Source organism: Zingiber officinale, chromosome 8B (genome assembly GCF_018446385.1).
Source record: "Zingiber officinale cultivar Zhangliang chromosome 8B, Zo_v1.1, whole genome shotgun sequence".
Lineage (NCBI taxonomy): Eukaryota > Viridiplantae > Streptophyta > Magnoliopsida > Zingiberales > Zingiberaceae > Zingiber > Zingiber officinale.
In genome coordinates, this window is record NC_056001.1 from 44,800,961 (window position 1) to 44,813,522 (window position 12,562).

The 12,562-nt window shown below is 46.1% G+C and overlaps 1 protein-coding gene across 2 annotated transcripts; it reads right to left on the bottom strand.

Moving 5' to 3' along the window:
- Window positions 1-7,092: 7,092 nt before the first annotated feature.
- LOC122017672 (probable metal-nicotianamine transporter YSL12) lies at window positions 7,093-10,777 on the bottom strand. Of its 2 annotated transcripts, XR_006121416.1 has the most exons (7): window positions 10,173-10,777; window positions 9,407-9,570; window positions 9,142-9,239; window positions 8,934-9,068; window positions 8,600-8,789; window positions 7,292-8,482; window positions 7,093-7,217 (listed from the first exon to the last, which is right to left on the bottom strand). XR_006121416.1 is itself a non-coding variant. In XM_042575341.1 (6 exons), exons 1-6 carry the CDS (start codon window positions 10,615-10,617, stop codon window positions 7,367-7,369), a joined length of 2,148 nt encoding a protein of 715 aa, XP_042431275.1. In that variant the 5' UTR covers window positions 10,618-10,777; the 3' UTR covers window positions 7,093-7,366. The 2 variants fall into 2 exon arrangements, 1 of the variants encoding a protein (XP_042431275.1); XM_042575341.1 differs by having other exon boundaries at window positions 7,093-8,482.
- Window positions 10,778-12,562: the final 1,785 nt, after the last annotated feature.

Below are 12,562 nucleotides of genomic sequence, written 5' to 3' on the forward strand. Positions count from 1 at the left end.
TACCGAGCCCTCTCTGATCTAGTCCGGAGAACGAGCTACCGAGCCCTCTCCGACTTCCTCATCCAGTCCAGAGAACGAGCTACCGAGCCCTCTCTGACCTAGTCCGGAGAACGAGCTACCGAGCCATCTCCGACTTCGTCCGGTCCAGAGAACGAGCTACCGAGCCATCTCCGACTTCGTCCGGTCCAGAGAACGAGCTCCCGAGCCCTCTTTGACCTAGTCCGGAGAACGAGCTACCGAGCCCTCTCCGACTTCCACGTCCGGTCCAGAGAACGAGCTCCCGAGCCCTCTCTGACCTAGTCCGGAGAACGAGCTACCGAGCCCTCTCCGACTTCGTCCGGTCCAGAGAACGAGCTCCCGAGCCCTCTCTGATCTAGTCCGGAGAACGAGCTACCGAGCCCTCTCCGACTCCATCCAGTTCAGAGAACGAGCTACCGAGCCCTCTCTGACTTCCCATGCCAAGCTTCCATACTTGGACTTTTCCCCGTGCCAAGCTCCCTGCTTGGTCTTTTCTCGTGCCAAGCTCCCTGCTTGGACTTTTCCGTGCCAAGTCTCCATACTTGGACTTTTCCGTGCTAAGTCTCCATACTTGGGCTTTTCCCGTGCCAAGCTCCCTGCTTGGACTTTTCCATGCCAAGTCTCCATACTTGGAATTTTCCCGTACCAAGTCTCCATACTTGGACTTTTCCCGTGCCAAGTCTCCATACTTGGACTTTTCCCGAAACAGGTCAACTCAAGTCGGGTCAACCAGGTCATCCTTGACCAAAGGTTGCACCCACACTCCCAAGTTCCTATTCTTGTCAAACATCAAAATACAACTTCTCTATTCTTGTCAAACATCAAAATATACCTCGAGTCAGGTCAACTCGAGTCGGGTCAACCAGGTCAACCTTGACCTAGGGTTGCACCAACAGAATGTACTCGATGTCTTCTGGTCTGGCGCACTTGAGTAGGGGTCGGGAGAAAGCTTTCTTGTACAGTTGATCCCCAATCAGCATGAATCTTCCTGCTCTCCTTCTCAACAGGTGGGCTTCCTCCCGATCGGACGGTGTAATTCCCAATCGCAGGAACTCTATCAGCGTTGTCCTCCAGTCATTTGGGAAGGTGAGTCCTTCCATCCGATCAGCGTGTGCCACCAGAGATACCTGCTCGATCAGTTGCGATATAACAATAGGCGATATGGAGCTGGCTAGCTTAGCTAGCTCGTCTGCCACTTGATTTTCCGCTTGGGGTATCTTCTGAATAACCACCTCCCAGAAGTTGGTTTTAACCTTTCAAAGGCTTCGGCGTAGAGCTTGAGTCGGTGTTGCTTATCTCAAATGTTCCAGTGAGTTGCTGAGTGGCTAACTGGGAATCCGATTGAATCAAGACCCTGATCGCTCCGACATGCCGAACGGCTTATAGGCCTGCTATGAGCGCCTCGTATTCGGCCTCGTTATTAGTTGCCCGATATTCTAGCCAAACGGATAGATGCATCCGTTCCTCCTGAGGGGAGATCAGTAGTACACCGACTCTGCTTCCTTGCCGAGTGGACGATCCGTCCACATATATCCTCCAAGTGGCTTCTGGCTCGGGATTCTGTACTTCAGTGACAAAGTCCGCCAAGGATTGTGCCTTGATGGTAATTCGGGGCTGATACTGTATGTCGAACTCACTAAGCTTCGTTGTCTATTTGATCAGCCGCCCGGATGCCTCTGGATTGAGGAGGACTCTATCCAGAGAGTTGTTTGTCATTACTATGATCGTATGCGCGAGGAAGTATGGTCGAAGCCTCCGAGCAGCGAGCACCAGCGCAAAGGCAAGTTTCTCGAGACCAGTGTAGCGGGATTTAACATCTTTTAAGATATGGCTCAGGAAGTACATTGGTTGTTCCTCACTGTTCGGCCGCACCAACGCCGAGCCGACAGCGTGCTCGGTCGAGGATAAATAAATGTGAAGCGGCTCGCCGGCAGCTGGCTTGGCCAATACAGGCAAAGAATTCAGATATGCTTTTAGTTCTTCAAATGTCTTATCGCACTCTTCGTCCCATTGGAACTTGGTATCTCGGCACAGTATCTTGAAGAAAGGGAGGCTCCGGTCGGTAGACTTGGAGATGAATCGAGATAAGGCAGTTATCCGACCGGTGAGGCGCTGAGTTTCCTTCAAATTCCTTGGTAGCGGCATATCTTGCAGCGCCTTTACCTTACTAGGGTTCGCCTCGATGCCCCGCTCGATGACGATATAGCCAAGGAATTTCCCACCCTTTGCGCCAAATAGACATTTGCTCGGGTTCAACTTAATTCCATATGTGTGGAGCGTCTAGCAAGTTTCTTCTATATCGGCACAGAGGTCGACAGCTCGGAGGGATTTGATGAGTATATCGTCGACATATAACTCCATGTTCCGTCCGATCTGCTACAGGAACACCTTATTCATGGGCCTTTGGTAGGTAGCCCCCACATTCTTTAGTCCGAACGGCATCACGTTGTAGCAATAGGTGCCGCCCGCCGTGATGAAGCTCACCTTCTCTTGATCCTCCCGGACGAGCGACACTTGATGATACCCCTGATACGCGTCCAGCATGCATATCACCCAGCTGTGGAGTCCACCATCTGGTCGATCCTCGGTAATGGGTAGAAGTCCTTTGGGCAGGCCTTGTTAAGGTCTCAAAAGTCGATGCAGACCCTCCACTTGCTGCCAGGCTTTGAGACCAGCACTACATTCGTGAGCCAGCTCGGGAACTGGACCTCTCTGATGTGGCCGACCTCCAATAGTTTTTCTACTTCAGCTTGGATGATCTGATTCTGCTCGGCGCTGAAGTCCCTTTTCCTCTGCTTCATCGGCCTAGCATCCGGTCGGACGTGGAGCTCATGCTGCGCTACGCTCGGGGAAATACCGGGTAGTTCATGGGTGGACCAGGTGAAGACATCATGATTTCGCTGAAGGCATCTAATCAGCTCATCCTTCTGCGCAGCTTGCAGGTCGGCTGCTATGAAAGTTGTTGCCTCCGACCTACCAGGGTGTATCTGCACTTCTTCTTTCTTTTCATAAACTAAAGTAGGGGGTTTCTCGGTTACGGTATTTACCTCGAGTCGGGGAACTTTCCGAGCAGACTTCGCCTCCGCCTTCACCATCTCGACGTAGCAGCGCCGAGCAGCCAGTTGATCTCCTTTGACTTCCCCAACCCGGTCCTCTACAGGGAACTTGATCTTCTAGAAATAGGTCGAGACAACCGCCCGAAATTCGTTGAAGGCCAGCCGGCCCAAGATGACATTATAGGCTGATGGGGCGTCTACGACGATGAAGGCGGTGGTCCTGGTCCTTCGGAGCGACTCCTCTCTGAGTGATATGGCCAACCTTGTCTAACCGATCGGCTGGACCTCATTGTCGGTGAACCTGTACAAAGGGGTTGTCATCGATAGCAACTCGGCCCAGTCGATCTGGAGCTGGTTGAAGGCCTTCTTGAAGATGATGTTGACCGAGCTCCCTGTGTCAATAAATATGCGATGAATAGTGTAGTTGGCAATTATCGCACGGATGATGAGGGTGTCATCGTGCGGCACTTCAATCCCATCGAGATCCTTGGGACCGAAGCTGATTTCGGGCATGTTCGCCTTCTCTTGGATGCATCCTACAGCATGGATCTCCAGTCGTCTAGCATACGACTTTCGGGCTCAGTTGGAGTCTCCGCTAGTCGGTCCACTAGCTATGATGTTGATTTCACCCCGAGCGGCGTTGCTTCAGTTTTCCTCCTCCGAGCGGAGTGCCCGACTTGCCTGTGTGATGCTGGGGCGCGATCGTCACTCCTTGCTTGTTGATGATGCCACCGCTCGAGTGACCGTCTGATCTCCTCTCATCGTCCGGTACTCGACCGCCTATATCGTAGTTCGGGGGAAGGCGATCGACGGTGATAACTCCTGGGAGTCGGCTGGGCGATTGCAGAAACTCCGCGACAATCTCGGGTGGCGGATTGATGGAAGACACAGAATATAGGAGTCCATACCTTTCCCTTAGGCCTTGGTCATTCGGCCGCCACGTGTTGGACGGCGTGTGACCTTGCTTCCTGATGTGGTCGTGTCACATCGGCTCGGGGCCTTCTTGGAGGCTGGTGGCTGGTTGGCGGCCTTCGTTCGACGTGCACAGTCGGTTCTGATGGTGCTTCTTTCCTTCGGGCCGCCTGAGCTTAGGGATGACAATTTTCCCCGCGGGGAAAACCCGAAATGGGGATGGGGATCCCCGATTTTTCGGGGATGGGGCGGGTTTGGGGCGGGTATGGGAATAATATCCCCATCCCCGAACCCGCCCCGAATATTAATAATAATAATAATAATAAATAATAATATGATTTTTTAAAAAAAGTATTAATAATAGTGTTAATATTAATATTAAAAAATTTGAAAATATTATTAATAATAATATTATTAATATTGATATTAATATTAATATTAATATTATCATTAATAATAATTATTAAATAATAATAATAATAAAAATTAAATTTGGGAATGAGGCGAGGATGGAGATTTGATCCCCGTGGGTTCGGGTTCGGGGAATCCCCGAACCCGAAAAAATGAGAACGGGGCAGGGATGGGAATGACAAACTCACCCCCGCCCCGCCCCGCCCCGCCCCGCCCCATTGTCATCCCTACCTGAGCTTCCTCCACGTTGATATACTCGCTGGCCTTCTTTAGCATATGGTCATAATTGCGGGGCGGCTTCCTGATGAGCGAGCGGAAGAAGTCCCCGTCGATGAGCCCTTGGGTGAAGGCATGCATCATAGTTTCGGATGAGACACTGGGGATGTCCATGGCCGCCTAGTTAAAACGTTGAATGTAGGCTCGTAGAGTCTCTCTAGGCCCTTGCTTCATAGAGAACAGACTGACGCTGGTCTTCTGATAGCGTCTGTTGCTCGTGAAGTGGTGGAGAAAACTCGTTCGGAAGTCTTTGAAGCTCTGAATCGATCCGTCCGGTAATCTTCGAAACCAACGTTGTGCTGAACCGGACAATGTAGTGAGGAAGACTCGGCACTTAACTCCATCCGTATATTGATGAAGGGTTGCAGCGTTGTCGAACTTGCCGAGGTGGTCGTCCGGATCAGTTGACCCATTGTATTCGCCGGTCACCAAGGGTGCGTAGTGCCTTGGCAGAGGATCTCGCAGAATTACCTCGGAGAATTGGCAGTTGATCCGCTCGGGAGACGAGTCGCTTGGGGTGCTTTACTTTTTCTTGCGTCCTAAGCGGGAGCTTCGTCCGATGAGGACCGGTCCCGATTCTCTTGTGCAATTTCAGATGGTGTCTGGAACAAAGCTCGATGGAATGGAATTAGGGCGAGTGGCGCCTCTACCTACATGTCGGTCGGACCCTTGTTTTGTCCCTATATGGAAAGCTGTTCCGGCCGGTCTTCTTGCGCCGCTCGGCCTCTAGATGCTGAGGTTGCTTGTTGCGTCATCCGATCGGCTAGCGCCTTCTGTTGCTGCTCGCGCCTGTATGAGCGCATCGAGTTCCTCTTGAGAGAGCGTCACAGTATGCTGGCGTCCAGCTTCTTCCATCTCCTTGACTCAGATTCAGGTGCGTTCCCACAGACGACGCCAATTTGCTCCTGTCCGAGAGCTGAGTCGACGGACGCTGGGGATGTGGCGCTCCCGTTGACTGGTTGAGGACTCTGAAGGCGTAAGTCTTCTGCTGACATGGACCTGCAAACACAACGCCGAGCCGGGGAGGGGTTCCCCGGCGATGGCCCTCCGACACTCAAGTAAGATCTCCGACGAAAAAAGAGTAGAGTAAAGAAGAAACGAGAATTGTAGCTACAGTATATATGTGAGTCTACCTCCGTCGAAGTCTGGGGGTCCTTATATAAGGCTCCCCAGAGGCGCGTGCACGCTTCCCGAGGCATGCACATTCCTCAAAGCATACCTGGAATGAGTGTGTCAGAAAAGCGTGCCTGACGATACCTTAGTAGCACGAGCATATCTCTGACGTGACAATGAAAGTTTCCACCGTATGATTCTCTGTCTGACCATGCTGCCGACCATGCCTCTTGTCGACGGCACTGGTTCCTAGGAAGATATCGCCAACTGCTCCATTTGTCCTTTATCGGGCCGAGCGTAGGAATCGCTCGGCTAACTCCTTTCCCTGATCGAGCGAAGGAACCGCTCGACTAACGCCCTCAAGGCGACACCAAGGTCGGACCGACTCGGATGTCCGCTCGGACGATGATTTGATGTCCGACTCTGCCTTGTCAAGCGAGGGAGCCTTAACTGCCGGGTTGTTGCCATGTTACTGGGTAGTCGAGCGGGATGTCTGCTCGGCCTTCGTCTCTTCCCGCTTTGCCTTATGAGTGTCGGAAACTCGGCGCCAGGCCGAGCTGTCGAGATGTCGGGTCGACTATTCTTCCTGTCGCTCGGGAAAATATCTCGCCCGATCGGCCGCCTACCCTGGATGTCAACCATTTTAACTTCTGACTATTTTGACTTTCTATCATGCGGGTCCCGTCTTATCACCGGATCAGTAAAGACTAAAGATAACTTGAAGGCTATATAAGAAGACCCAAAGAGAGCCGTCAAGAGTAACTATCTCGAATAACATTTTGATAATCTTTCAGCTTTCTTGTAACATTTTATGTCCTTATTTCTTTGTCGTCTTATTTTATCTTTACTCATTGTTCTAGCCTTGCAAGACTTGTAACTGATTCCCCTACAGAAGGTATTCCAAAAAGAAGAAACATAATAGCGATTTAAGAGTGACTCACCTGAAAAGTCACGAGTTATAAAGTAGGAACAAAGGTTCCAAATCATATTATTTCAGTCATTAGCATTGACTTATCGTCCCCGGGGTGACAGATTTGTTACAATAAAATAGGGATTAATTTATGATAGACACATATTCTCAGAGAAAACCTCCTCTCATCCATTATCTACTTAGCAGATACTATAAACTAATTCCATGATTTATTTTTCTTTACATAATTTGGGAACGAAATATGAGAAACATATGAGATGAATGTAATCACATTTTTGCTACCATTAGCATTGAATTATCTCTATATATAGATCAATTGCTATTCATCTTCTCCTCCCTTAACTGATTGCCAGGCGCCTGTCAGTGTCTTTTCTCGCACTTATGCATTGGTCCTAATTTTCAGCTATTTATTTTCAAGAACATGTTCTAAATTCATACAAATTGCCTGATCACTGAAGCAATCCATACTAAACATTTTGGAAGAACTTAAAACCACTGTACTGCAACAGCATGAAGAAAGAAAAGGATTATTAATCTCTCAGCTAGGAGATGAACTTGATGCAAAAACAAATACCTCTAAATCTGATTTTGTTTTTGGATAGTAAAACAGCTACAACCTTCTATCTGTCAATCCTTCTGGTGCACATCACTAAGACAAGGACGCAATGTATGCATCCACTTTATCGTTCATGCTCCTCGACAAAAACTTCATACAAATGGGCGGATTCACCTTAGCAAGAGCAAGCACCGATTGCGGAAGAGTCCATATCCCGTCGCCACAAATCAAACCTGAAGCCACAGCTGGAGCAAATGCATCTGCTTTTGCCTTGTTGATCTTCTGCCAGACGAACAAAATCAAGCTTCCTACACACATGTCAATGGCAAAGTAGGATCCCAAGTAAAATGGTATTGCCATCGCCATCGGAAGAGGTATAAACCTTGCAATCTTCTCCCCCACGATGTCTCGTATTGCATTGATAATGATCGCGGCAGCAAAGAATATGAAGCAGAGAGTGAGGCAGTGTTTTGGCAGTGATGAGAAGCCTTCAACTCCGAGTACAGCCATGTTACGATAAACAAGAGCATTGGGTGAAGGGTATTCTGATCCAGGCATGCCAATGTCTTTGAATGCATTCAAGAACAACCAGAAAACTGAAGGAGCAATCACACAGCCCATGGCTGTGCCGATCACTTGACTAATAAACATGGACCTGGGAGAGGCCAGAGTCAAGTACCCTGTCTTGAAGTCCTGCATGAGGTCGGATGCAGTGGACACGATGCTCATCATGACACCACAAGCAGCAAGGCCTGCAAGAATACCGCCGTGGGAAGCACCGGCCCACGCACCGATGATGAAAATCGCAAGTTTCCCATAAGTGGAGGCGAGCGACCAGTCAGTAAGGCCTGCGCCATAGGCATTGCAGAATGCCAGCACCGGCGCAAATATGTAGGACACCAACACATGGTACCACTTCAGTTGTGGATAAATGTGCGGTATTGTGACAATGGAGATAATTGCAACAACTATGTAACCTCCATAGGCAATTGGTTTTGGGATTTGGTCGCTGAGAAAGAGTTCAGTTCGACGCTTATCGTCGAAGGAAACAGGTGATGTATCATAAGCTGAAGGGTCGTCAGAACCCACCACTGCATTCGCAGAGTTTTTGTTCTTCATTTGAGATACTAAGGCGATTATGGTCTTGCCGAAAACTTTGAAGAAGTTGTAGAGTCCATCTCCCAGGATCAAGGCAATAGCTATAAAGACCTGGAAAATAGCATATGCAAAAGCATAAATTGTAAGAGACTATTATCGACGTATTTAGAGTAAACAAGTTTATGATAAGTGAATCTGTTAGACACTTGAGTAAAAGAGAGACAATACCCGGTAACCTTGCAAACCATGAAGACTGGTTTTGGGGATATCAGCTGGATACCAGCTTCCTTTCTTAGCATCTATAAGAGGCCACATAATTCCCCATGAGAGGATGCCTCCCAAGAGAACAGATACGTTCACAAGGTAGGGGCAAATCATCCCAACCCCAACATAAGTAGCCGAAAAATCAAAATAAAACCTGCAAGGTGTGAATTCATGATGTCAACAAGAAGTAATCTCTTTGGTACTTGTTTTTTCAGCATTAATTCTCTCTTTCAAAAGTAAGCACTAAACTAAGAAGATTAAATTTACAGAGACTCGCATTTATAATACTCATCCATACTTGTTTTGGTATGCTTCGAGGCCTAATGTAGGGAATGAAACAAATCCACAATTGTCTCCAGCAGTGTAAAACCACTGGAAGAAGCCCCACAGAAAGCTGCACACAAAAAACTTCCCCAACATTTTCACCTGTTTCCTGCAACAAATTTACAGTTTTCTAACATAAACTCTAAAAGTAATCAGAAAGCATAATTTTAAGATTGTCATACTTCGCTAGCTTAGCTCCACTAGGAGTATGGAAGCTGTTGATAAGGTGTGCTGTTGCAGTTCCACTGGGATAGATCAGTTTGTAGTCAATGATCATTATCTAAGAACAACAACCTTTCGATTAGTATACAAACATAAAACTTGATCCAAATACAATATTTTCTACTGGAATGAGGTTTTGCACTACTGGACTTATTATTGTGGATTGAAAGACTCATGCACGAGAAATTGATTCACTGGCCTAACGTGCTAAGTTAGATACAATACCTTTCTCATGGGTACAAGGGAGAACAACCCTAGGAAACTAACAACAAAGAGGAATCCAATCATCCATCCAAGCTTAGGATTCTTTATGTTCTGTGAATAATCAGTTTCTGTTGATTGCTTGGCAATCGTTTCACTCATGGCAAACAGGTAACTTCCGAAACCCCCTGCTCATGTAAGTCTGTTAGATATCAATTCAGCTAATAGCTTAACATTTCTATCACAAATGACTAAAAATAAATAAGTAGAGAAAATAAAACAATCACTGGAGCCAAACATTGATCTGAGTTGCAAAATAACATTTATGGAAGAAACTAGTTTGTTTACGAAACTGACACAACCATCAGCCTCAAAAAGAAAACTTTGTATGATTCATCAAACTTGCAGAATATTTTTTTTTCTCTAAGACACTTGCAAATAACTCGAAATCAATGTAGATAGCAATAGGAAATTGTGAACTGAGAAAAAAGAAAAGGGTAAAAATCGATAACAACATGAAATTTAACAATAGTACTCGAAACCGACACAACCATCAGCCTCAAAAAGAAAACTTTGTATGATTCATCAAACTTGCAGAATATTTTTTTTTTCTGAGACACTTGCAAATAACTCGAAACCAATGTAGATAGCAATAGGAAATTGTGAACTGAGAAAAAAGAAAAGGGTAAAAATAGATAACAACATGAAATTTAACAATAGTAACTCAATTTTACCATTTCACTCAAGAAAAATGAAGAAGAAAAGGAAGAAGAATGGCAGAGAGGAATACCGCTGAAGGCGATTCCAGAGGTAGCGACGACGCAGGTCTGGATGACGGTATTCTCCTGGCGGGTGAAGGGACGGCGGAGGAGGCCGGCTCGCGCAAGCGCCGCCGTCCAGGTTTTGACGAAGAAGAAGCCGAGCAGGCCGGCGGAGACGTTGAGGGAGGGGATGACGCCAGTCGTGAGATTGAGCTTCATCACTATCACGCTAAACAACACCCCCAGAAGCAGGCTCACCGCGAACGCCCGCACCGTCAGCTGCTCCCCCCACGCGGGCACCGGCTTGCCGTCGAACTCCCTCTCGATGGACGCCGCCGCCTCCGCTTCATCCTCATCGCCGTCCGACCTCCCCCTCCTCCTCCTGACCGCGCCACCATCACCGCCACCACGACCCTCCGGATTCTCCTCGATCGTACTCTTCCACTCCAGCTCCTCCCCCTCCACAGCGCCCATGATCCCCTCTCCGCTTAGCGCGACGAATGCTCCGCTCCGATTTGGACTCCGATCGGAAGGGCGTCGTCAGGGACGGAGAGCGAGCGGTTCAAATAGAAGCGGGAGTGGAGCCACGATCGGGTCTGGCTGCAGCCTGAGCGTGATCGCACGGCCTCGATCTGTAACTGCTAGCCGTCGATGACGAAGTGACGCGTTGTAGAAAACTGATGAATCAGATAACACGAAGGGACGCGTTGTAGAAAACTGATGAATCAGATAACACGAAGGGACGCGTTGTAGAAAACTGATGAATCAGATAACACGAAGGGACGCGTTGTGCGAAGATGGAAAGGAGAGAATGCATGGGGGTAAAAGTAGGGATGGCAACGGTGCGGGGCGGGGTCGGGTTTGTCATTCCCATCCCCGTCCTGTTTTCATTTTTTCGGGTTCGGGGATTCTCCGAACCCGAACCCACGGGTTCAGGGATTCTCCATCCCCGTCTCATTTCTAAATTAATTTATATTATTATTATTATTATTTAATAATAATTATTAATGATAATATTAATATTAATATCAATATCAATAATATTATTATTAATAATATTTTCAAAAATTTTAATATTAATATTAACACTATTATTAATATTTTTTTAAAAAATCATATTATTATTTATTAATATTAATAATAATAATATTCAGGACGGGTTCAGGGATGGGGATAGTATTCCCATACCCGCCCCAAACCCGTCCCATCCCCGAAAAATCGGGGATCTCCATCCCCATTTCGGGTTTTTCCCGCGGGACTCCAAACCCGCGGGGAAAATTGTCATCCCTAAGTAAAAGGTGATTTGTCCGTCATTTTATTCTCAGGCTAATATAAAAATTAAATAAATCATGAATGCCAACCACAGTTAAATATCACATAGAAAAAAGAACAGCTACTATTAATCAGAATTTAATCCCGACCTTCGTAGTGGTAAAGAGAAGAGAATGAATGAAGGAATGAATAAATGAACGCATTTATTGGATTGGATGGTCGTTCGTTGGCCTTGATGGGTGAGCCACAAACCGGGTCAGCCTGGGCACACACGCATCTTTTTATCGGACTGCGTGTGTTGATTTTGTTTGGGGACGAAGTAAAATGTCCAGACTCCTATATCTTGTCTGCAGGAGTGAACTGACCATTTCTAATTGACCAAGGATAGAAATACTAACTTATTATAATTTTTATTAAAAATGTGTTTAAAACAAAAATCATCTGAGCATACTGTATATTAGCACTGTATTAATAAGTTGGAGGTAGTTAGACTCGATCAGAGTTTCGAATTAAACCGTTTGAAATTCAGTTTAAAATGTTTTGACTCGATTTATGATTCAAGGTCACTAATTATGATTCAGATCACAGTTCATCGGCAGTTCGATAGTTTATAGTTATTATTTATGTTTTATATTTTTTAAAGAAAATATTAACTATAATAGATTAGATAAATAGATTGATTTATAAATGGAAAATTACCTTTAACAGGAAGTTGGAGTAATATCATATTAAAAATGACTAATATACGTTGAATCATATTATTAAAATATTATAAATATTATTAAATAAGAAATTTATTTTAAGGAAAGTCCTCGTTGGTTCTTCACAAAATTGCTTCGGTTAATATTGGAGAGTTTGTATTTTTTTAATTTTGTATTTAAATTTCTTTATGATGTTTTTTTCTTTATAGAAGGAGAGACTAAATATTTTATTTTATTTTATTTAATTCTCTCCTATTTGCTTAAATAAAACATTTTGTATTTTCTTTATTGACGGGACTTGAGAGAGGACCTGAGACATGCTTTAACTCGAGCAAAGAGACAAGGCTATTGAGACCCAAATGCAACGAAAATCGATCTTGTGACTCTTTTTAACTTGACAGTTTAAAGAAGAAATATCCCATGAATCGATGATTTAAACTGTCTGG